This window comes from Pipra filicauda, unplaced genomic scaffold, assembly GCF_003945595.2.
Source record: "Pipra filicauda isolate LSUMZ 115617 unplaced genomic scaffold, ASM394559v2 scaffold36_size6622888_pilon, whole genome shotgun sequence".
In the NCBI taxonomy this organism is placed as follows: Eukaryota; Metazoa; Chordata; class Aves; order Passeriformes; family Pipridae; genus Pipra; species Pipra filicauda.
Window position 1 is genome coordinate 4,289,081 of NW_024104498.1, and position 26,777 is coordinate 4,315,857.

Below are 26,777 nucleotides of genomic sequence, written 5' to 3' on the forward strand. Positions count from 1 at the left end.
ATATTGCCACATTAACCTCACCACCTCACAAATAAACTAGCTGAGAAAGAGAAATCCCATGGCCTCTTTCCCTTTAACTTCATACAGCTGTTGACGGAAAATATGAAGGTCTTTAAATAAGCTCAAGGACCTGAGGCTGTCCGTACTCTAACACTAATCCAAGCAATGACACAATAAAAATCCAATCATACCTGCTATAAACCTGGCTCCTGAGTTGATACCTGAATTACATCCACCATGGGCTCATGGGGTATTAGTTCATCTTCCTCCTCATCCTTCCAAAGTAAATAAATAACAGCATGCTAAGTACAAACTATGCGTTCCACACTAGTTTCTTTTCTAATTAATGGCATGTAGCTCACACAGTCCATGCAGCCAGTCTACCACATTCTTCCTATCCCTCACACTACGAACTGTATTCCTGTGTGAAGCAGCAGTGCCATCCAGTTCAAACACACGGTGCTGACCCCTGCCTGTCTGCACCGACGTGGTGCTCTCGTGTTGACACAAAGCCAGTGTACAGATCAACACGCAGAGAAGTCTCACAGCAAAAGCTGCCAGACCACCTTTAATGTCTCAAGCATTCCTGCTTTTAAAGGAAAAAAAAATAATCCCTAAATCGCATTGCTCATTTACGGGACAGCTCTTGGCTGTAAACTCACCAATAATAAAAGACCACTGTTACACTGGCTCTTCAAAAATCCCAGACACCTTATGACCTTAATTTTTTTTAAAAAATTTTTTTTTTCCAGAGTGCTCTTGGCCAAAAAGATCCCAAAGCACTTAGCCAAATGAATGTCCCCACTGTATGCCGGGCCTCCTTTGCCCACCGGTGAAATGCTGCCACCTCTGGGCTGAACAGCCACGGTGGTGGAGGTGGTGGAGGCCTGGCCGGATCCCCCCCGTGCCCGGGGCTGCCCAGTGCCCCTCACCCGCTGGCTGCAGAGGAGCAGGGGTGAATCAGAGGATGCTGCTTCTTGGGTGGAACAGCTGTTTCAGTTCTGGCTGTGGGGGATACCTCAGTGGCACAGGCTACTATGAGGTGTCTCACAAAGCGTGCCAAGGGTGGGGTGAACCTGACTTCTGTTTCCCAGCTCAGAGGCATCCCCTCACTGCTTCCCTTCCCCCAGTTTTGTAACAACCTCATTTAAAAAGACAGGAGGACAAGATGCACTTTGGTCCTCCCTTGAGGACCTGGTAAGGGAGGACAGGCCATGGCAGCTCTGGTAACTACCCACCACCCGTCCCATCCACCCTCACAGCTGCTGCAGCTAAAGAGACACTGCACCAGGAATGGGAAGTACTTTCCAAATGAAAATGTTTTATTGATCTAGTGACCTAAGTTGCTTGAAAGCCTTCCGAATAATAAATATTTTTCACTTAAAACCTTCACCACATGCCATTTTTCTTTGTTGTATTATGTTATTAATATACCCATGAGACTATAATACAAACTATGAACCTACTTCTGACAAAAACATGCTGAAAACTTTTTGGTAAAGGAACAAACTTTCATTGAAAGCCAAAGATTAAATCATTTTCCCAAGTATAAAGAGTATAGGTTAGCAGTCAGAACTCAGGATTAATATTTGCTCAAGGTCAGTAATGGTTTACAATAAGCCAGTGTGACCTCCCTGTAGAAAGAGTCGTTTTCTTGGCACCAATGCTGTGCTTTAACATTAACATCTCTCCTGACTTCGATGCTGAACAGCAAGGGTGCCAATGGCTGTGCAGCGAGCTCATCCCAGGAACTTACAAAAAATGTTTTTCTTCATCCTGCTTCAGCTTCCCTATATGAAAAAGAGAGTAAGAGTAATTCCTCACCCACCCCAAGTCCGAGGAGTGCTCCCTGAGGGGTGGACGGTCACGTCGCTGGATGCACGTGCATCCCCCTGGGAACACACCGGACACAGCTGCTGGTGAAAGCATTTCCCTAAACCTGGTTCTAAGGGTCCTCTCTACCATACTGAGTATGAAGAGCTGTAGGAAATAACACAGGGGCTGGGCTGCCCACAGCACTGCTGCCCTTCTTCTCTTTCTCCGCTGCTGGAAAAACAGAGTTCGAGCAAATATTTTATACTCTGTGGACACTTTTATACAAGATTCGAGTCTGCTAGAGTCCCCTGATTGCTACATAGAAACTGGGAAAGCAAAAGAGAGAGACCAAAATGATAATAAGCCTGGAGTTTGGTGTGAACAGAAGAGAATACACTGTGAAGGAGGGCGGGGACTGCCAGAGACATTATTAATAGGTTTTACCCTTGAGCTCTGGCAGCTACTTGTTCTATACACAGAGGAAAAGGATTAATCAAGCCTTGCACGTAAAGGTTCTTTCTATGGTCTGCCAAAATATTTAAAGCACTATATACAAAGTGTAAGCCTTATTATTATACACATTCAATGTAATCATCTTATGCTACAGTTAAGGCCAGGATGACAATAAAGTAGATTATTGTGCACTATAACCAATTCAATTCCAACACAACGGGACATGGCTTAGTCACTTAGTTCAGATCTGGTATTTGAGCTTATTTTTCTTATGCTGGACTAAACTGTGATTTAAGAGATTTAATCAAGCTTTGGAAAATGCTTTCTTTGCTAAAGAAGAAGAAAGAACTAAAAGTCTGCACCTGGCAACCGTAATCATTTCCAATTTTCAGCTCATTTTGCTTCCTACTTTGTGGAAATTCACCTTAGTAAATAATTGTTCCCTAAAATCACCAGGGCTGAAAGGATGACAACACATCAGAGGAACAAGTTTCAAGAAAACAACTGAAGCTGGAGGATTGTACAGAGGCTACTGAAGAACAGCAGCTCCTGCTGATCCCTCCTACGCCAGTTCCCAAAGGGCTAAAGCAGCAGACATATGATATATTTTCTTAAATCAAATAATTACAGTAAATGCATGGGAAACAGTGAGACTGAATACTAGGTCAAAGCTGCAGGTCACTAGCAACATACAGCAAGGCTGACACAATTTCTTCATGTCAATGGCCTACACTCAAAGGCAAACAAAACGGTGCTCGGCAGTGTGAGCCTTCCTTGACAAGGCTCCAAAGACCTTCTGCACCTTCCAGGTGAGGTGGGTCTTACTTAGAATCTTTGATCTGCAAAATTTGGGAATTTAAGACAATGGCATACCTTCGGACTACTAAAACACACAGGCAAAAAATAAATTCTCCCTCCCCCAACTGTAAATTGCAAGTAAAAGCAGAAGAAAAAAAAACAACCCAAAGCTGAAATAAGCATAAAAGTGTTTCCCTTGTACTTCACAGGGCCCAGGAGCAGAACAAACTGAAGCTGTCACACATACACTTGGGTTTCCCATTGTGAGTAGCCATCCAGGTACCTCACGAAAATCACCTACTTCTGCACCACCAGTTTATTAAAATTAAAAATCCTTCTTTAAACCTGTCACTGTGCATAGGCCATAGCTGACCACTCACTTCCCTTTTCTGGGATCTGAGAAGCAAATGGGCTCTTTATGACAGAAGGTGCATGTGAGTCCTTCTTTAGAAGATACTTCCATTCAAAACAGTTAAGTCTCACAGTACTGAAGAACAACCTGACAAGAGCCTGACAGGGTTAGAAGGAAGAAGAGGAGGAGAGAAGAAAGAAAAGAGCACTACATGTTGTTTGTCAGACAATGCAGCACCTGGCTCCCACCTACACTTAAGAGTCTAGAAAGCAAGAGGACACAAGCTTTGAATCCAAAAACGGTAAAAATTCAAGTGTAATGGTTTAAATTACTAAAATCTACCCAAATCCAGCCCATGTAAATCTGTCCCTTCAGCAGTAAATCTGGCAATGCTAATTTCCTTCACGTACTGCAAGCGAATTATACTTTGCTCCTGCTCCTCAAGGGTCTGCAGCTTCCTCAGCTGATGCTTTGACCTGTGTTTTCCTTTGATTTCCCTCAGCACCTACTGCTTCTGCCTCACTTTTGATTCACAACAAGCTTTTGCTGCTGTATCTATTCGCATCTCAACTCCACTGGAATCTGGACACTTTAGCACTTGGCACAGTAACCATGCTGAAAATATCCCAACAACTGAAAGTGTCAAATATTTAATTAGATAATGAGAACAGCTTTATCTCAGGCAGAAATTAAAGTGGGCACAAAACCTGGCTCTGCCACCACTACGGAGGGTGTGACTGGCAGGACACAGGCTGCTCCACGTCTCAGCAAGGCTGAATGGGTACATAGAAGAAAAATACATTTTAGGGGGAATTATGCTAAGGAATCAGCAGTCAGACTTCATGACTCTTGCTTCCCTATAGAAAAACAGAGGGCGGGTGTTTCCCAACTTGGTTATATGAAGTCACGGCTCCACCTGTGTATTCAGACACATCCTCAAAGATGTACTAGTCTGGATTTAGGACAACATCAACCTTGAGCCATGACATTTCAGGTCAGTGAGAGTCATCACAGCTCAGGATATCATCAGCTTTAGAGTACAGCCCAGTTCTGCAGTGAAAAAACACCCCAAGTGACAGGACCATCACACGAGAAATGCAGGTATACTAATGTTGTTTTCTAGTTTAAAAGAACATATATTATTTATCAACTAATATTTTGACGGTATCAAATAACAACTTCATTAAAAGAAAGCCTTAAAATGTAACTCTTTTTTGCAGAGTGAGAGCAGAATTAAAAATCAAAGGAGAACTGAAGTCAGATTGAAGCCACTTGCAGACATCGCTCATCTTTTCAGCTCAAAAGAACTTTATGATTAATGCTTTAATAGCTAACTGGCATTTTACAAAACACCATTAGAAAGACCATGCAATGGTAAATGTATCAGGAAAAAAAAAAAGGAAAAAAGACTAGATACAGAAGACTATCATTACCCCGAGATGACCTTAACATCGAAATTTGCATCTTTTTAAACGAGTAATTACAGTGGTTACAACCACGCTGGATTAGTTTCTGGTTAGACCAGATTACTCATGATTTAAAATTTCTAGATTTGTTAATAGCTATAACAGAAGTTGCTGCTTTGTATTACTATAAGTAACTGAGCTTAGACCTAGAATACTTTCAGGAAGATGCTAAAGCTGGAGCACTACGGCATTAAGCCCAGCTGAACAAAAACATACACTGCACTGAGGACAGAGCTGGATTTCTAAAAATCTTCCTCATCTTTCACCCATTACTAGGACCTGAATAACAGCCTAAGGTTGGGCCTCTCTTCGTACAGTAGGTAGGAGCTGCCTTTACAATAAGTAGGAGACAAAGCAAAGCAAACCAAAATAAAATTACAAACAAACAAAAAACCAAGACACGCTAGTGAAGGAAAAGCTGCCTGGATGGCTAATAATGCACTACTCATCTATGTATTTTCACAATTTAAATATTATTTTTTATAATTTCTAGCTGCAGTTACAAAGTCCAGTTTTTGGTCAAAATTAGCACGTATTTTTTTGCTATGATAAGGAGACACCAGCATATTACTTGTCTGGAGACAGTGTAGCTTCAGCAGTGAAATAAAGAGGAGAAATGTCATTAGTCTAAAATTCAGTGGTCCCCAACAGTGAAAACAGTAGTAGAGAACCATTTCCAGCACATATCACAAGCTTGTATTGAAAAGCAAGAGACGAGACAGCAACTGAACCCTCTCTTCCTTGTGCCACTTGGGGTAGTGAGTTAAACCTCACAGCCCAGAAGCAATAAACTGGCCATAGCAAGGACCAGAGTTCAGATGTTCCATCATTTACTCTTAGAAGAACTCTCTGTACAAAGATCAGAGCGGCAACAAATCCAATCCTTACCTTTTGCAAGGCTAAACTCATGGTAGGACAATTTCCTCATCTTGAAACATTTAGCCCAACAGAAAGAAAAAGCAAATGGATAGTGGATGACCTGAAGATTATCATTTACAGTTTTACATCAACCTCAAATACTATTAAAACAAAACAACTTCTATTCCCTTCTTGCTTGGAAAAGACTGGGACCATTCTGTCTGTGGTTGTGGACTGTTTCAGTATTATCCAACTGCATAAACGAAACTAGTGTCAAAATTAAGTTTTAAATGGCTTGAGGTTTATAGGAATTAAAGAAGGAAAAATTAAATTTGAAACTCTGCTTGTTTACTAGCACTAATTAAATATGCCAGATTTCTGGGCAAGCTTCCTAGCCTGTGGCTACTACGTTACTGGCTTGTAAAACAGTCAACAAGTGCACGAGTACAAAGCACAAATACAATAACAGAGATTTCGTGTACAGTCCTGCCCTTAGTTTATAAAGAAAAAAAACGTACTAGAACCAATCTGTAACTATAAAGACCTATGCTAACCCTCTAGACTATATTAGTAATATAAAAAAGGGCCAAGTCTACAATGGTTGCTTTCGCAGAGACAGTTAAAAAAAAAAAAAAGTAAATGCAGAGAGAGGTAAAAAGCAATAAGCACAACCAAAATGAACAGGAAGCCTTAAAAGACCAGTTTACTTCTAAAAATTCCATGCTTCTGGGCTCTGCTTTCAAAATAATTTGCTATTAAAAATAAAAGGGAGGTTTTGCACTGCAACAGAAGAGGTGGGTCTGATTATTCCCACCACAGAAGCCACGCTCCTCACAAATAGATTTTATTATTATAATGGAATTCACTATAAAATAGGTTTATTCTAAAGAGCTGGAATTGCACATTTAATGGGAGCATAGGCTATATTGATAAGTGTATAGTCCTTTACACTCTACACTTTTAAAACAGGTAATATCTTCGCGTTCTACATTTTAAAGAAACCGGGACAACAAGCCCACAGTCTGTGAGGAAGCTACAAACCGACCAAGAAAGAACAAACTAAAGCCAACTCAGAAAAAAGGAGCCTCTGGAGACAGAACAAAATGCAATGGTACCTGCATCACCCCCAGGTAGGGAGGGGAAGAAGAAGGAGGGACAGTAAGAGGCCACGGATTAAACACTGTTCTTTGCACATCCTTCTTTCAGGAAAAGCTCCCCATTTACTTTCTGTGGCTGAAGCAGCCGTTTCTACAAAAGCAGCAAGCAACTCTTAATGAAAAAAAACTTGAGGACAATTTGCTGCCTCGACAGCTTTAACGTGAACAGCCTTTCACAGCAATTCAAATTAACGTGTGTTCCCACTGTACAGTAGTCTTGCTCAGCTTTAAGGAAACCAGGAATTATGCATCAATAAAAATTCAGCCACGCCAAATATTCTGCTGTAAAAAGAGGCATAAACATATAACTCTCCAGTTTCCAGAATCACGTACGTGAGGCAAAGGGAAATTATATAAAAATAACTAGGTTTTTGTTTACATCTCAGATTTAGAAGAGCAATTCCAGAAACTAAACTGCTTCCACAGAGGCATTGATTTAATTAGCCTGCATAGCAAGCTTTATTTGTATTCAGCCCCCTGACGTACATTGATACAAAAGAAAAAAAATACACAGTGGATACACACAAAATAATTGCCTACATTTTTTCTATGCCAGATGCAGGTAGGAATTCTCAAACACACTTTCATGGGCTCTTCCCTACACGCAAGTGATCCTTTTATAATATACACTAACTACGTATGTTTTCAATTAAAAACATGACTGGATCGATTGGATCATATATTTTTTCAAACCGGCCAAAAACCAAACACAAACTGAAGCCACGAAGGAATTTCTGGAAGTACAAACCATAACATACAACATACAACAGTTCTACTTTTGGCAACAAGAATAATCACCTCTGATTTTGAAACAAAGCTAGAACTGACAGCAGTGCATAAATACAAGCTGTCATTCAGCAATGAAATAACTACAGTAATGAACAGTACTCAGAAATTCTAAAAAACCCCTAACTAGTCAAAATCTCAGCTTAGCAAAAAAGCACAAAATGATGAAGTAACAGCAGAACACTGGTTTCTTATTTTTTGATAACTGTTAATCTCAATTTTGGGTCTTACTATTCAAAGGGATGATGACGTGTTCCTCAGAGATGTGAACACTGGATTCTCCTCAGGACACAAACACTGGCAGGGAGGGTGACATTTTTGCTTAAGGTAACAAACGGGGCTAGTAAGAATGGGCTCTCACACTTTTTTTCCCCACTGTATTTTGATCCACATTAGTACAGACTTTGACTGCTTGTCCCTCCTCATGTTAGATTTAAAAGCCAAAACATCCCAGAGTTTTGGGAATAAATACAGCTCAGTTTGGCTTTCACCTCTTCACCATACAGTAACTTTTCAGGCACTGCCCAATGATAAAAGCATTTATCAGCTACCTATCAGCATGTAGAACGTAGGAAACAAAAGTATCCTAAGAGAACTTCAGAACACAGCAATGAAGGGACAGAGTTCTTTGCAGTAAGTTACTCAACTGAGCCTCAGCTCCACCATTTGCCATTTCTGATGTTCATGGCATTCTTGATTTACAGGTTCATTATAACTTCATTTATGCACATAACATTTATGAGGCCACTGCTTAGTAGGGCGGTATCACCTTGTTTTATTACAGTAACCCATCATTCAGAAAACGTTAACTCTTTCTGTTTATGGATAAAATTGTCATTAAAAAAGGCAAAGAACCAGATCACACAGAGCAGCCCAAATCAACCTGGAAGATGTTTTACAACAGATCACTTGCAAAAACAACTGTCATGTTTTTAAAAAGTTTAGGAGAAATGAAAGCAGTTGAGTCTTTGAAGTGATCACTTTCCAAAGGGAACTATTTTTCTACTATAAAAGTAAGCTATTGGAAGAACTACATAAGATTATACTCTTGTTTGATATTTGCATTCTGCTGGATCCTGAAAGTGCTGACCAAAGCTGTACATAGGGGTAACAAAACCACAATTCTGATCTCAGAATTTAAAAGCTGCCATCAGGTGGCCAAACTGGAAGTGGGAGCAGCAAACAAATGCAAGGATTGAAGAAACATAAACATCACTTTTTCTCCTTTACAGAGAATAATATGGACCTGACAAAGGCCAGATGAGACTACTGTTTTAATGTAGCAGAACTGGCTCCTACCAAGGAGTCCTCCTGGTACTTCCACAGCGTGCCCTGAGCCCCTGCAGGATGCACAAGCTCAGGGGCTGCTCTGCCCCATGTGTGTAAAGAACCACCTTATCTACAAATTTAATCGTGTACACTCAGGAGTAGTGGCTTGTTAATGCAAAGGAAAATATATTTAATTTTCCCCTCTGTGCCCAGTGCCTTTGTACAAAAAAACCTGGAGAATTAGTACACTGAAAGGAAATTAGAGACAGTGGAGTGGTAAGAACAGCAGTGCATAACAACGTAACACACAATAAACTACACGATAATAAATACTACAGGTGTCTGACATGCAGGAATGCAAGTGCTGAAACTGAAAATCTAGGTTCAAAAAATGATCTGTAGCTCACATTGGATGCAGTGTTACATCAGCTGCTTCCTGCAGGTCATTTTAACAAGTACTATTCTGATTCTAAAGGTGGGAAAGTCAACAGTTAATAACCCTGTTCTGAGAGCAGCATTCTACATTTATACTACTGACAAACATTCATGAGTTATGCCCTTGTGAGATAGGAAAGTAATATTGCATTCATTTTAAAAAGCAAAGAAAGTATGAGAGACAAACATTAAGTGGATTTCTCAAGGCCACAAAGCCAAGTAGAGAAGTCAGATCTCTTTGTAAATTAATTACAAGGCATTCTTAATGCAAACAGATGATAACACACCAATTCCTATTAAATTTTATCTCTTCCAGTACCAGATCACCTGTAGATCTAGATAACTCTTCCTCTGTAAACACAAAGGTTGCTTATTTTAATGGTTCTCTACAACAAACAAACAGATTAACACTTCTATTTTTTTCCAAAGACAAGAATAGATTACAAGACAACTTTTCTAAAATCATTTAAGTCAATGGTTGTCCAGGACATGATAAGTCATTTTTTACCCCAGGCAGGAGGTTATTTCCCATCACACATGAATGTCTGCAATCTGTATAACATCCCTAATATCTTACCCCTTCTTTTCAGTTGACAAATATGAAGGGCATTAAAAAAAAATGCTTAAGTCTGCTTTTTTCCAGGTTGCTTTGCTCATATAATTACGTAAATCAGAAAACATATAGAGTCCTGAGTTCTAAAGCTACACAGCCATGAGGTACATCTAAAACAAACACGTGAAAGAGGCATATTCCTTAAATATGAAATATATCCTATTTTCTCAAAGGAAAAGATATAGAAAAACACACCAGCAAGCACTAATTTGTCTCACTGATCTATCCCCCCAATAGCCAGAGGCTACTTTTAACTACACTGACTCAACATAGGAATCTGAATTGTATAAATCAATGTCTTCAATTAACATTTTGTTTAGGAAGAGTTACAGAAGAAAAACAGAGTGTAATCATTTGCTAGCACAGTGGCTCCAGAGGTCTGGGAGCGCGTGCAAGAAGAATGGAGCTGAATGTGGGAAGGGTCCATTATTCTTTCAATAGCGTCTGGTGCTGCAAAGTATGTGCTTGCATACTTTCCTACTGGAAAAGCTTAAGTCTTCAGTAGCTCCTTGGTCTGGGAAAATGGCAGGCACCCAAATGCTAACCCAGGGATCTAGGAAGGAGATCTACCTGAAGAACAATATTTTTCAAGTGGCCTTAGAAGTGAAAAAAGGCCATAAAGAGAAGTCTCATTCCCAAGGGATTTTACTCCTTCTGTCTGGCTGCTGTTTGTCAGGTGCCATTCCCCGCACACATCCCCAGCACATTCTAATGCAAGAATGGAGAGAGGGCCTCTCTGAAAATAATCACACTTGCTGAAAGACCAGCCCTGCATAAATACCTCTCACAACAGTACAAACAGAAATCAGACTTCTTGCCCGATACTTTAGTTGAAATTTATGGCACTGCTGGCCGTGATTCTGTTATTACTATTCTACCTGGCTAAGGCTCAAAGTCACAGAAGTGGGAATTTCAGAGGTATTTTCAGAAATGATGTAGCTCATTTGAGGGGAAAAAAACCCAACCAAAAAAATATACTTAGTTCTACAAATGCTGCACCAATGAACAAAGCTATATACTACCCATATATGTATACACGTATGAACACATGTACCACAGAGATGGGACAGAGCAGTTAAGGACACACATGGCCTCTGAAATTACATTTAATGCTACTCCTTGGGAATAATAAAGCAAAGGGGGGAAAAATAAAATCAAAGGGAATACTGGAAGACAGTCTCTTGTGCTTTTGCAAATATCACCAGCTGCTGGACGATTAATATGCAGAAAAACTATAAGTTGAGCTTAAACATAAATTTCCCCGATTTCTTACTGGTCTGCTTCCAACCCTCAGAGTTTAATTAAAGTCTATCTGTCAGATTTTTCTGTCTGAAGGCCTTAAATTATTCCCTTTTTAAATCTCCCTGTACTGACTGACCCAGATTTTTTAAACTCTTGAGCTTCCACTAACCTAATTATGAAGACACACACACACATATTTTTTTTAAAGGGTTAAAGAATTTCAAGATGATTGAAATATAATAAGTAATACCAACAGCTGCTGCTGGCCAATATCAGGTACATGCAAGTCACCCTTAGAATGAGTAACTGGGCAAGATATAGCATTCTGTACTGCCAGTTCACATATCAAGATCTAATAGCCACCTCCTCTTAATTCTTAACAAAGTATATATTTGGTGCCTGGGGAAGGAAAGTTCTACAAGACATCTCCAAGAGAAGTGGATACGAAGTTTTACTGCTTGTAAAAGGTATCTCTATCATAATCTTCTCTAGCTAGGGAAAAGGTGCTATAAATTTGATGAAGAAAGGAAGGATTTAAAGCCAGAGAAAATTAGGATTTCTCAAAGCAGAAACACAGAGAACATGCTGCCCTTAGGAATAGATCTCTGCTATTTACTCGATCTACTGGAAGAACTCCTGGGGAGCATGTCTTAGCAAGAGAAAGGAAAGTTTGCTATGCTCTTCATTTCCTGTGTAATTCCAGAAACTGCCAGCACAATGATGTTTGGGGAGAACCACACTACAGCTATTCAACAGGGAATTCAGCATTGTATTCTGAATGAATGGAAACATTCTGAAAGATATATATTTGCTGCAAATAAAGTAGAATGCGAACCCAGTAAGGACGTGAGGCCGTGTACACCTCCAACCAGTTAATTGTAAATTCGGACTCTTTCCATTATGACTTTTGCAATATTCTTAGCAGCATGAAACATCACAGTAAATTACCCAGGTTAGAGTTCACGGTAGCCACAAAGTAAGTGTAATAAATCAGCACTAAAAATATTATGCAACTGCAGTTCAACTGATACCAAGTGTAGCTGATTTTAATGGAGAGGCTATCTACTTTGATGTATCCCTGCAAGTTAGTGATTTGGGATCTCAGTGACTGAGACGAAGGAAAGGCTCTCCAAAATCTGGATTTCTTAGAATAAACTACATGAATGGTTCCCTGCAAAAATCCCAAGGGTATTTCCCTCCTGCCCACAGCAAAAGTCTTCTGCTAAGCACAATGATTTAAAGGATTTAAAAAATGCATCGATAACGCAGAACAGTAAGGGAACCCCAAACTCTGGCTGGGCTCATGAGCCAGGACCTCAGCCCTAAGCAGAATCAGACCTTTTAACTGAAGAGGAACAGTCACATGCCTCATTTCACCCTTACTTTGCTTTAAACTAGGCCGTTTCCTCCCCCCCATATTCCACATTGGCTGATAAATTCCCCAACGGCGGGTGTTAACTAACTCCGCATTCCAGTCTGCTCTGCGTCATGGAGTTCCACATCCCGCTGATGAGGAACACATGGTGGACATGTGGTAGGGGAGAGCCTGACAGCGCTCACACAAGCAGGGATAACTCCTCTGACCTTTGGCTTTTTTCTCTCTGTACCATCCAAACCACACAATGAGGAGTCTGTGCCCCTCTGTCACGTACTGGTCATTCTGGGATCACTGGACACAAGCTGAATCCCTAAGATTTCAACAGGCAGTTACACTGAATACACCTTTTGGCTGAAAAGCAAGCAACTGATCATTCTGTGTCTCTGCCCTAATCAAACCTTTCAGATGAACTTTTAGACCATACAGGTTACACCTGGAACAACTGGGGTAAATGTCACAAAAAACAACTGATGATGGCTATGTTTCCCCATCAACTCTGTGAAATAAGCTAACTCACAGCCTTGCTAAAAAGTACACAGTGGCAACTGTATTAAGGTATTGGCAACTGTATTAAAGTACTAAGACATCTTCTAAAACGAACAGACCATTTGTCATCTTTTCAAGACCTGAGCCTGGCTTAGAGTAACAATGAACTTCAACTTCAGTGTTGTCCAGCCTGGTGACTCATCCAGAGCACTGCATTTACCAAGTCACATGGACTTGAGGGTGTCCAAGCAATACAGTCATCCCTTCCTCCTTCGAAACCTCTGAAAAGTAAAACCAAATCACAGGCTAAGTGCTGGTCTGAGACCGCAGCAGACAGACAGACAGACAAATGACTAATGACAATCCACACAGCATACATTTACCAACGATTAGGAACCAAATGCTGAGCCTCACACTCTCTGCTTTCAGCCTTGTGTGTGCTGTAACACTGGCAAGAATCTTGCAGTAAAATGAAAGCCATTGCCAATAAGCTTTTCTATAGCTGGATTCAATAGAAGTTCTGCTAATATTCCAGATTCTAAGATTCATGAGATTCATGACCTCTTACCTGTACAAGCTGTCAAGACACAGCATGACCCTTCTTTTATAAATAGGACCTGGATATGCTGTACATTCCTTTCAACCCCCCTGCCAATGAGTGAATAAAATACCATGGCACCAGCAAAACACAATAAAATCCTGTGGAAGCAACAGTATCAAAAATCAGTAATAGCACTATGTTCTTTAAAATATAAAGTCAACATCTCACTAGCTGCTTTTATAGTATGTTCACAATTATTGTACAAGTGTAACATACATAAAAGCACCAAATTAAGTTTTCCTTATATTTGGCTACATTAATTTTAGAAATAGTAAATAATTTAAAAAATACTCCATTTCTAAGTTGAAACCTACACTCATCCTCAACATATTTACAGAAAAACCAAAGTTTAAATGCATGATAAAAAGGGCAAACCTTGTGAGAAAACAAATGCCTTTTATTTACAGCAGCTACTGTTAGTGAACTGAAAAACTTCTAAACAAAACCTAAAAGGGCATCCTGAGAACATCTACTCCTAGTTCATGGCTCAAACAACTCCTCACAGGTCAATATCTTTTTCTGAAATGTTCAGCAAAATCCTCTTTTCTGAAGAAATATGATTAAAGCTACACCAACATTTTTAAAGTGTGGTTATAATCTAAGAAGTTAGTGTGTAAAAGTCACACCCTCTTATTCAATAGACTTAGTTCCCCTGTTTTGATTCAGTCAGATCCGCTTGCTTTACTGGCTAAAATAACTTTTTACAACTTTCTAAATTCCTATTAGTACTGTGAAACCAATTCAGTTCTGGGAAGGGGAACCAGATTCTTTTCTGGCCTGTGCATCTGCAAAAGGATTATTACCTAAATCAACACATACAATTTCTCTTTTTGTGATGGAGGAGACAAAAAGAACCTCACTTATTTTCTAGATGCTGGTCAGAAAACTTTATTTTTAATTATGAAAAGAGTAGACCTGGACTAACTGCAAGAGCACACCTGGACTAACTAAGACATGAAGATCTGCACGTGGTTCAGTAAAAGCCATATTTTAGAGAAAAAAATATATATCCAACAACTTTCTATGGCATTCCTCAACATATCACTTGAATGCAAAGGAAACTTAGTTTCGAGCAGGGGAACACCATCAAAGCTAGGACATGTGTATTCACCCTGTAGACAGCTCAGACCAGCAAAGAGTTTTTGCTCCCTGGTCTGCCCTGAACTGCTCCTCAGAATTTTCCTACTGAGTTGCACTATTGCATCCCCTGCTCCCTTGCCAGTGGCACTGTTTGTGGGGACATCGCCCTAATGCACAAAGTAAAAAGAACCACGTCATTGAAGTCCTGCTGTTTAATCCATTAAAAGTAATGACACTGTTTTTGACACATGTGGCTTATGAAGTACTCAACCATTCGTCCCGCTGGGGGTAAGCTTGGGGTGGTGGCCCCCTTAACCAGCACAGCTGGATCTGGAAGAGGACATCTGACCATGATCTAGTTTAAGATGCTTCACACAGTGGAGCATCTGCCTATACCAGTGTCATTCCCAGCCTTCCTCATGGAAATAGATTTTAAAAGAAAAAAAGAACCACCACAGGAGTGGCAGAGAATTTCAGAGATGCCAATTTCCCAAGGACAGTTTTAGAGAACAGAAACACTAAGGAAGTTGCAGTGTGTTTATATATGATCTACTTATTTAAAACAAATTATCAGCAGAAAAAAAAAAAAAAGGCAATATCCCAAGGCAACAGAAAGGAAATCAAGTGTATCAAAGCTACTTCTGAACTCTCATTACCTACCCACTTGGCAGCGCTGACTTTTGAAATTATACTACACTATTCATTTTTACTCTCAAGATGCAAAGGGAAAAGGAAAAAAAAACTACCCATCCTACCCCCCTCATTTTATTAAAATATCTTAAAAACAGATCTGTATTGTTACTTCAAGGTTACTAATGTTAGTCCTGTATATATTTATAGATGAGGTACTCCTTTCTGTCTGAAGCACATGAGGTAATAAGTAGCTGGGATTGTCACGGTGATTTATTAACATATTCTCTAGGAGAAGCCCTGCACCTGCGTCTGTGCAGACAGAACACCCACGAAGGCTGAACTCACCCTTACACAGCCCACAAGATCTTAAAAGGAAATGCTCCAAATTTAGACCTGCTCCAACAGGTGTCTTTTACTGTCTCACTTTGCATGACCATAAATATCAGAGGTGGAGCAAAAAGCTCCCTGTCCATTGTAATCCTGCTTTGAAAACAAATACCTTTGCCCCCTCCCAAAGCAGAGGCAGCAGCTATGGAATTCTCATCATTTCCTCACTCCTTCATCCTGTCAAGACCCAAGTCAGAGAGATGTCACCGGCAAAACCAGGCTCCAGGGATGAGCACATAACTTTATTTTTTTTCTCTTCAAAGGGCCCTAAGCTGGCTCTGAAACTTCCCCAAACTGTATTTCTTTCATTCTAATATCTCATCTTGCAGCTATTTGCCAAAGTGAATGACATGCACAGGCTGTTCATGGCTTTTTATAAGCTCTCATTACCCAAACAGGGAACCATTTCCTTGAAAATGCTTTCCCCAGCAGCTTTAGTCTCTCTAGGCACCACCAATAAATTTGTCTTCTTGGCCCATCCTGATGCACACCAAAACGTGCCTGGATGGATGTATTTGATATTGTTTTCCATTTGTTTACTAAGGGAGGATGCTACCTGTGGGACTTGTCATCAGGGTGATTAACAGCACAGGGAAAATAAATTATAATTTTAACAGCTGAATGGAAAGCTTTGCCAGATTTGCTCTGGCAAGCAAAGGAGCAAAATCCTTTTGTGCAAAATCTCTTCTGTGGTGTAACAAGGAGAGGCAATCCCAAACCCAAAATGGCTATCCACGACTTACAAAACCACAGCACAAATCAAAACAACAAATCTGGAAAAGAAATCCTAACCAAACCGAGAAAGAGAATAACAGCTTATACCATAAGCTTAGAAATCCCATTAAAACGTTTCACTCTGTAACACTTTCATTATTACAAAATGCCTGAGTCAAGAGCAAATAAATATTTAATACTCAACAGGTACTCAGGAGAATGTATGTTTTCCCCTGTCCCTCCCCACCAGCTGCTCTTTTATGGCAGGAAAGTGAAGAGCGTGAAATCCAATGATAGGAAGAAGGCAAAGGTCAGGAAAAAGGTTTTTCTTCAAGGATTTAAATTAGCGTTCTACAGCTTTGGATGTTTTGTCAACACAACTTCCCTCCTGTGAGGAAGGGAAGCCAAAGGCCCTTTGAACCATTTCTGTATGGGATCTAGATTTTTTACCAGTAACAAGACTCCTAGCTTTAAAGAAAAGTTCATCTTCCCTCTTCCCGTTCCTTTCACCACTCCCTCCCTGTCCCTCCATCCACTCCCCTCCTTAAAAAGAGAGAGAAAAAAGAAAATAGAAAAAGGATCTGAAGAACAAAACAAGCACTGGAGGAGTTCTAGAGTTCATGTAACAAGACCACTATAACCCTTCAAAGGGACCATTAAAAGCAAAACAAACAAAAGCAACAGCCTCAAGATGTCTATTGTATTTTACAGAGGAATGAATGAGTGTACTGGAAATTCTCCCACCATCTTGCCACAAAGTCTGTTATTTCATCAAAACAAAGTCCAGAGATCAAGAAACAGCCAACACGGCAGCTGAAAGTCAGTCACTTCAAGTGATCCATGAAGAAAACGAGATTGGGCTTGCTTTTTTGTTTCCCTTTTTTTTTTCTCTCCTTACTTTACTATGATGTATTAAAAAAAGACTTCAAAGATTGTTTTAAGCGTCGCTTTTGTTTCTCTTGTTTCTCACATGAGAAAGTCAGAGCTTGAGCAGGTCTAGACAACACAGTGGTTAAAACATCCTTAGCTGCCAACACTTTGTCTTCTTAGAGCTCCCACAGTTGTTGCTTCCCTGGATTTGCCTCAATTGAAAATATTTGACACTTTCCACATACTATTTTGCTTCCCTCAGAGCTTCTCCAAGATGGCAGCTGTAAAGCACAGAGAGCACACCAGCATGCACAGTAGGCAGTTTAATATGTCAGAGGCTCACCCATGTGGATACTGTCCCAATACTTCTGCCTGATGTTTCAAAGCATCTTTTTTATTTTTTTTCCTTCTTTTTAGCACTTAGCAGATCTTTCCTCTTTGTTCTTCTAGACTATCCTGTCATCTTTGGGCTTTACTTGGAGGGTGGGTAATGCTTTACACTAGCTTTCATAGCTGTGGAAATGTAAGAAAGACAGGGGGATGCAGATTTTTATCCCATCTGTATGTCACCAACACTCCATTTACCAAATCCCAAACAGTTACGCTCAAGAAGATCTGCTGAAGACAATGTAACTGAACAGGTGCTCCCGAGGGCAAAGTTTAGCCTGCAGGATAAAGCCTGATTAATTTAGCTATAGGAATGAGAATTCTCTGGTTAGATGAACCTGTAAAATCAGAGGTCAACTAAGATCACACATGTTACAGCAATTTCTAAGTCATTATACCACAGCCACCCGCTAGTGTCAGGGGAAAGCCATAAAGACAAGCTTGTCACTAACAGTAGATATAATATTCCTCCCTAGCCCAAAATAGATCTATTAGATTTCATTTGCAAAAAACCCCCAGAATACAACAGTAATGAATTTCCTACTCTCTGCAAATCAGCTGCTGTGTATGTACACAAGGTCTGCCTGCAGCTTGGTCCCTGCCATGTCCAAGAAAAACGCAGGAAAGAGCCAGCAGAAACATGCTGGGACAGGCCCTTTCCATCACAGCAGTTAACAGGGCCCACTCTTGATCACCTCCCTTCTAGGGCAATCCTTAAACTTGGGCAGAAGAGGGGTCTTCTTTCCACGGACACAGAGCAGCTCCCTCACATCTGGTAGCGGGATGTTCAAGGAAAGATTACACTGAGCTGTGGCCTACAGCACACACCAGAGGCATTTTCACAGCAGAGATTTATCTGAGAGCAGACCCCAGATGTCCGTATCCTTGACTTAAAAGGTCCACATGGATGAATTCCCAGCTCTCAAATGGCTGCCCCACAGGTGTCTCATCTCACAGAGGTGAAAGTCTGACTGTCAGCCTGGGACAGACTACAAAGGTTGGCCTCTCAAGGAGACAGCAGAGCTTTCCACAGAGAACATCACATGTGTGCCCGAGGAAGCTAAAATCACTGTACAGAAGACTGTAAAGAACAAGAAGTCATCTTTCCTTCTCCTACTAATGGATATGAATTACGCTGTGCAGGAAGCTCGGCTGGTCTGACGTATTTAATAAATTCATCCAAGTCCCCAGTGCAGTTTAATGGCGGGTATAACATGGATTCTCTAAACTTTTTGGGCCTGCAAAGACAGCTGTGCTTTTGTGCCTCATGTGCAGAAGAGGGTCATGAAATCCTGGGAGCCCTGCATGGATACTCTGCAAATCTATCTGGGATTCAAACAACGAGACCAGCATTTCATTTATGGACGTAGGTCTAACACTTCAGGATGTCTGAATCTAAACTGTATCTGCACTACAGCAATATAGGTTTCATTTCAAGAAGAGTTACCTTTTCATGCATTCCTTTTCTTTCCCTGGAATTTTTCACAATAAAGGTGTAAGAAAAGCCTATCAATTGGTTGTAATGATGTAACAAATAATAAAATACTGTTCCCTGAATACTGCAAAAGCTGCTTTGCCTGTTCCCTTCTCATCCTACTTTAACCACCACTTCTAGTACATAGTTATTTTACCCCATTCCAAGTTCAGTTTCTATTATAAGACTCATGAGCTTACTTCTGAAGGATGGATCTTTTAATGACAAGTTCTTCATCCAAGTCAGCTTCATTAGCCATGAAGAGCAATCTTTTTCCTGTGTCATCCACTCCAATGAAGTCACGCTGCTCCACTGAAGTAGAAAATCAAATAATCATTATATAACCCCACTTTAATGCAAGCTGTAAAGACAAGCGGGACCACCAACCACCCCCAAAATATGAAATACTAGGTTTCAGACTATCCCAGCAAATCAATGAATTTAATAAATATTATGGATAACTCTTCCAACTTCTTTTCAGTCAGGGTAGCTGATAGGCATCAAGACATTCAAAACATTGGCTCTGCAAGTTTTTTGCATTCTTTTTATGAAGATGCCAACTACAGGTCCTTACATGCAACACTATCTTGAGCTGTGCTTTCCTTCCTTCTCTTTTTAAATTTTTTAAAATAAAAAACCTCTGCCACTTGAATTTACACAACAACAAAACCAAGGCAAGCAGCAAGTTCTTCAAAATCCAACTGCTTCTTCCTCGTCATAAGCCACTCCACAGTGGAATTAGGTGGTCGGGAGAGGATTATGATTTCAGTTAAGACATAAATATTTTGCAACTCATCTATTTCAGATAAATACTAATAGCAATAGCAAACTTAAATCACAAACAGACACAAAAGCACAGATTCTAAGACTTCTATCACAGATGTTTCTGGGTCAGTTAACTTGGTTTAAATATCTATTTATAAAACTGCCCAGCAAGAGAATACCTAACAGTCCCACATATTATTGTGGCAATCCCCATCTCCTGCAATCAGTGGCTGTGCATCAACAGGGACTTTGGCCCACTGAAATGTAAAGCATTTGGTTTTGAACAGTTTTCCACAACATCTGAATACAGTGGTGGCAGCTTATTCTAATTTTCACTTTGTAGTATGAACCATCACTCTGGTGGCAGCCATATATCGATTTTTACAGAGCCAAGGCTGTACAAGAAAGCCATGGTACAGTTCTAACAAAAATCTCTTTTCGCCCACTAAATACTTTTTTTGGGCCAAACTGGCAAATATTTGATCTCCTAAGTTCTAAGCCTTTAACCACACTGAAGTAACAGCATAGTCTAGAAGTAGCTAATTATCTAAGATCTTTTTCAGGCAAACTATTTTTAACCTTATTTTTCCCAATTCGGCCCCATCCCTCGTGTTTTACTTTTACTTATTCTTTTAGAGTTACCATAGCAATAACCACTATCAACCACAGTCAGACCTATGCAGCTGTCTAAAGTTCTCCTGTGGCAGTCTTTGATCCAAGTGATCAAGCACAGCCTCTTCAGAAAATCCCCCAACCCTTCTCAGAAATTAATCATACAGCAGAGAAGTACAAAAATAGGTCTGAGCATGTAACACTATGACAAATGAAGTACACTTACGATAAAGCTCACTCGCTGTAAAAACTCAGAAATAAGTCTCAAAAGCAGTGCCGATTCTCATGCTATGGAGGGCGATGAAGTTTGAGAGTAGGGGCTAATTAACCCCTAATTAGGTGGCTTCTGCCACCTAAATGGGGTCTCCTGACAGGCTAAAAACACAACAGTGACCGATTTTCTTCCATCGAGGCACCAACACTTCTCTCAAAGTTCAGGTCCTGCCTGCCCATCTCCTGGTTGTTCCTACAGTAACATAATATACTGCACTGCCATAGCAAAACCCTCTGCAACAACAAAAAGGGGAAAAAACCCGCTTGATGAGAACAGGACCAGGTACATGACTGACATCAAACCGGTTTCTCTTGCTTGTGTGGATAGATAAGAAACAAGCAGTGAAACCATGAGAACACACTGCGGGGTTTTTTTGTAGCGGATGCCAGGTCAGGTTTTCTCCTGTACACTGGCAATAACTAGCATTACTTTTCTAATTTAAAAAAGGCAAAACTTACTACTAAAATCCATTATCCAGAGATACAAGAGTGCTGTTTCAAATCCCACTGGCCTTACTTAGTGAATTAAAAATAAATGGAAGAATGAATACATAACTAGTGTACAAAATTCCTTCAAGGAAAGTATGAGAAAAATGTTAAAGCTGCAGCAACAGTAACTTTAAAAAAATCATTTAAAATATGGAAATGGAATGCAGGATGTGTTTAGCCTCCTCATGATAAATAAATGAGGATTTGACACTGATATTGCAATTTATTAATTACCTTAGAAATTAGATCCTCATCAATTTTAAGGGCTTTAGCGATCTAAAGAAATCATGACCCCACAAGAGAATGTCGAGCAATTCGGTGATGAGAAGAAATAAATTTCAGTCAGATTTTCTAAAATGCTTTTTAATCAAACACAATTAATTGACACTTGAAAAAAAAGACACCTCTGTTCAAGATTCAGTATCCCCACCCTTTCAATTAAAGGGAGAGAATTCACACGATGCAGCCTTCAAGACCACCAAGAGGTCTTCTGGCAAACACAGGGAATACCAGTGATGACATGCCTGCTGCTTTCAAGACAAGAAAAATAAGCAGGAAAGAGTCACCATCACCATCTTTTCTGCCTTTCTTTATACACAGAAAGGTTCAGACACTATTTTCCACACAATCCCTTGCAAGCCATCTTTAAGCACAGGGCTCCATTCTGGGTGTCTGAATTCCTGACATTCTCTGTTTATTTGGGTTACTGTCATTCACTAGCACTTCAGTGTTGTGTTTTTTTCTATGGCCATGCCTCTTATTGCTCAATGAAAAAAGCCAATGTGATGATTATTGTCAATATGTGATCCCCTAAATGTAAAAGCCAATGAACTTGACCCTGTAATTTGCAGCCGAGTCAAACATTTCAGGAAATCATCAGTACAAATTTACAGCACTTAACACTGCAATTAATGCTAATTTAAAAACTGTTCCTTATATCACAGTTCTTGAATGTTCAATAATATCCATTTCCTAATGCAAACATTTCAACAGTACAGTGCAAGTACATAGAAACATAGATGTGTCACGATTTAGAGAGAGAGTTAACAGTGCCACGTACTATGAAAAACTGCCTAACATACTCCACATTCGTCTCTTGTCTTCATTTCCTTATAAGCTTCACCAAGTTTTAACTGTCTGGGATGAAATTTCCAATGCCAGATGCCTGCCCTAAGAGGAACATTTGAGAAACTTCAGTGGAAACCATTCAGCTGCTTCTAAGGCTAAAGAAAAGAAGAGGGTTTAGCGTAAGCTGAAATGGTTTGGTGGTCCTTCCCTGGAAAAGCTCTGACTGGTCTTTGAAAAACTGCAGGTTCACATGCTCTACTCTTCTCTAGACTTCTATTTTTGCTGCAAAAGTTTCTGTGCACTCTCTTCTTAAGAATAGGTTGTTCCAATGCCTCAGCTCCTAGGACTGACCAAATAGCAGTGCTATCTAAAGCCTTCTGTGGTACAAGAAAAGCACACAAGCCACGAGGTTCCACAGCCACACTGTGATGACTGCTCCTGGGGAAAGAGCTTAATCTGCTGCCTTTTTTGCAACCTGTTTTTTACAAGGAAATAAAACTCGTAAGCTCACAAGGGTGAGGGGAAAGAAAAACATAAAAACAAGGATTCTGCCAGACAAGCTTGAAGGGAGAGAAAGCAGCCCCTGAAAACTAGTGGAAGAGACTGTCTGAAAGGACACTAGACCACAGAGACAGGAATTAGAAGAAAACTGTAGGCAGATAAATGAAGCAGATCAAGACGAGAAGTCAGAAGCAGAAGAGAGAGTGGAACTGGTAGTGAAAGAAAAGAGTAATATACAACAAAGAGAAGCTGGGCTCTTGACAAGGATCCTTGAAGGAGGAAACTAAGCAAAGACAACAAGAATGGAGGCTGGTGGTGGCAAGAGGTCAGTACAGGAAGAGAGAGGGAGATGAGCTAGGACAGCGTTGGCAGCAATAGGGTACATTCAGTCAAGCAGGAATGAAAGGCGGAAGGGTCTGGTGCTCTCTAAAACATACTGCCCTCCTCCAGAACCTGGAGAAGAACCTAAAACTCTTGTCTTGACACTCTCCTGCTTTTAGCTAATGACTGAAAAAGGTCTGGTAGGGTTCATGTCTCATCTGAGGCAGTTCACAGAAAACACATCACTAGTGCTGGCCATGACAGCTCAAGCAGAGTAGCTTTGGGTAGGAGACCTCAGCATCAAGCCCCACAATAAAACACCAGGGGTGGTAAAACACTTTTACATAATGGAATTTTAGTCTTTTCAAGTTTGTCTTTTACAGAATCTGAGAAACCATTCACAAATTTTAACAAGTCATGTAGGAAGAGACCTGCTAAGAAGTCAGGCACACAGACATAAAAAACAAGCAACAAAAGAATGCACATACAAAGTGATGTGTTTATATTTGCAAAGAGTCTTCAGATGATCTTGTTTATCCTCACAGACCTTCTTGCCCCACCCTGTGTGCTCAGAGCTCACTTGCTGGGCAGCTCTATGATGTTTAACCACAGACCCATTAGTTTACAGCTCCTGAATGCTCAACTCTGCGGCTGTAGCAGTGCTCTTGACAAAGTTTTATGTGCCATTAGCACTTAGATTGCCTTTTCAAAAATAAGGGGGGTTTAGAGCTGTTTGAGAGTCCAAGTACTAAATGCTTTCAGCCCTGCTAACCCTACACTTCGCTCCAGAAAAATCTTTTCATGCAGAGTCTAAGCAGCTTTCTTTTAAAACACATTTCCTCCACTTTCAGACACACACGTAGTCCAACTGTTGGCTTGCATTTCACTCCTCTCTCAAACAGTTTGAAGGTACACTTTCTTATTCGTATTCCTGTAATGCCTCTGAGCTTTAATCACAGACCAGGACCCACTAAACTGGCAATAATTGAGGCTCAGCAATTTAAAAGAAAATGAGAGGTTTGGTGTGGGAACAACTGTATGGTATTTAGTACTTTCAGCATGTAAGTAAAATGGGCATAATAGCCCTGCTCTGCCTTACAGTAGTGTTGTGAGAACAGATACATTAGAGATTACAAGGCACTAAAATATTATGGTAAGAGGGACAAGATAAGCATCTAACCAAGTCCTTGAAATCAGTGGGAGTTTTGCCTAGCAAGAGGCTTCTGGATGCGATTTCAGAAGAGTAATTCAGTACATACCACAAGAGGGGAGAATTTCTAGAAGCATTTGTTACCCACCTACTGCTGGTCCCTACAGTCAGTGGTAAAATTCCCAGCTATAATCTGGTTGATGTTTAGTGCTCTTGAAAAACCTAACGGTTTTAATGTTCGTATGTAACAAAAATTCAGGGTTTCATCCAAAACTCACTGAAGTCACCTGGAGCTTTTCCCTTAACTCTTGTGAGCTTTGGATCATAGCCTGCAAGATTACACGAGTCTAATACTTAATTCTGAGCTGGAAAAAACCAAGCCACACCCTCATCAGGAAATCTGAGGAAAACAAGGGTATCTGTACCTCTTTTCTTTCTTTTGCTCTGGGATTGGTAACTAAACATATCATACATACCAGTGGTTTCTCTATAAGTTACTAATAAATACGTATTCCTATCTACATACCTGGCTTTTTCTTCCCTTTCTGTCCTGGTACCACTTCTGTTGGTTCATGAGTTTTCTTCATCAACATGGAGAGAGTAGCATCATGTGTGCGAAAAAGATCCACAACTTTATACAAATCAACATCTGTGATCAGATCGCAGCTCAACACCAAGACATCAGTCTGTCAAAGAAGAAGAAAAACCCAAGCCCTTCAGAGATACAAATGACCACATATGGATTAGCATTTGAGGACCCAACAACAAATACACACATTAACTTCTTTCTTCCCTTTTTTTTTTTTTTTTTAACCTACAAAAAACACAAGGTCTGCCACACCCTGCCCAAAATAGCTCCTGGTTTTTACCAGTGCACTTTTCTTGAGTCCTGCTGTTACTGTTGTTTGGTTAATGCTTATCCAGCTCTGGGCCATAAAGAATATGTGACCATCTAAACTGTCCTCGTCTGCTCCTAAGGAGACAGAAGCCATGGCTTTCAAGACTGACATGAAATTCTGCAGTATTTTCAACAGCTACTTTTAGTTATATAATGATGTAGAAAAGAAACCTTTCTGAAGAAATCTTTTTTAGCTGACTTTGCATCTGGCTACAAACCACTGGAAAAGATATTTAAACGATGTTATTTTATTGGGGGACAAAAAAAAGCAAAGACTATCTAGGATGTGATTTACTCAGTAATTGCACTGCGATGGTGGGCTCAGTTTAGAAATACATTTCCTAAAACCAGCAATACCTCATATAAAAAAAAAGAAAAAAAAAAAAGAAAAAAAAAGAGGAAGTTAGGTTCTATTTAATAACATTAAATGTATTTAATTTTGATCTCAAAGGATTCTGAAGGCCCTTACCAAGTATTCAAGAGAACTGCTCACAGATCACAGAAACACTGTCACGTATTGAGCGAGACATGGCAGTTTCATTACGGTGCACACTATCAATATAATCTGGCTAAAAACTCTTACTTAGAAAAAATTTTCTGTATTTCACGTGGGTTGTGGAATATACTGCCAAAAACCTCCTAGTTCAGCAATTACTTTCATTTAAACTAATCCTAACATAATATTTGTGCAGCATGGCCTACAGAAAAGTAGCAAGTTTCCACTTTTTGTTAATGATCAACCTTCTAAATGTGTCTCAAGAAGACAGTGTTTCTTTCGTGACATTTACCATTTTCACTTTCTGTGCTACCATTTACCATGGTAAGCCTCCCTGTAAAATGTGACATGGCTGCCTAGTTTTCTCTTTTAAAAAGACAATATTTAATAAGAAGGGCACTAGAAAAATGCTTTCCCAAACCTGAGTTAATCCATGGAGGATCAGCTTTTGAAAACTATCTTGGTTTAAAGTAAACTGTTTCAGGACTGACCTCTCATTACAGAAAGGTTTATTATAGAAAAGCTTGGTTTACAGATTTTATCTAATACAAGGAGATTTCACATTGTAGTTGAGACTAACTCAGGTCTGGAATTTACATTATTTGACAGGTTCTCCTATAAATGCTAGGCAGTTTCATGTGTTTACCAATAAGGCACTGGAATTCATCATGTCACAAACTATTGGAGCTGGATTTGGCATGCTGTGCAAAAGGTCAAGCTCTTCAATTTTCATGTGATTTCTCCCTACTTTAGTGAGAAACACCTGGCTGCTTTACAGGAAGGAACAATGTGCAGGTTGAGAATTTTATACATTCAAAACCTGACTTGCATCACTCCTGTTAACATACTTTCAAAATGTGTATTTTATATTAGAGTTTTGCCCAGGAAAAGTGCTTTAATTAGCACTTCTCTAAAAAAACCAACATACACACACTGGAAAAAAACCCAAC

General features: G+C 40.0%; 1 protein-coding gene across 1 annotated transcript in view; it reads right to left on the reverse strand.

Annotated features, from left to right (window-relative positions):
* EIF2B3 (eukaryotic translation initiation factor 2B subunit gamma) overlaps window positions 1-26,777 on the reverse strand; it is a 99,925-nt gene that overhangs the window by 54,152 nt on the left and 18,996 nt on the right. The window contains exons 3-4 of the mRNA XM_027747242.2: window positions 24,960-25,119; window positions 19,455-19,566 (exon numbers count right to left, since the gene is read on the reverse strand). Coding sequence (XP_027603043.1) covers window positions 19,455-19,566; window positions 24,960-25,119 — 272 coding nt within the window. The remainder of the gene's footprint in view (window positions 1-19,454; window positions 19,567-24,959; window positions 25,120-26,777) is intronic.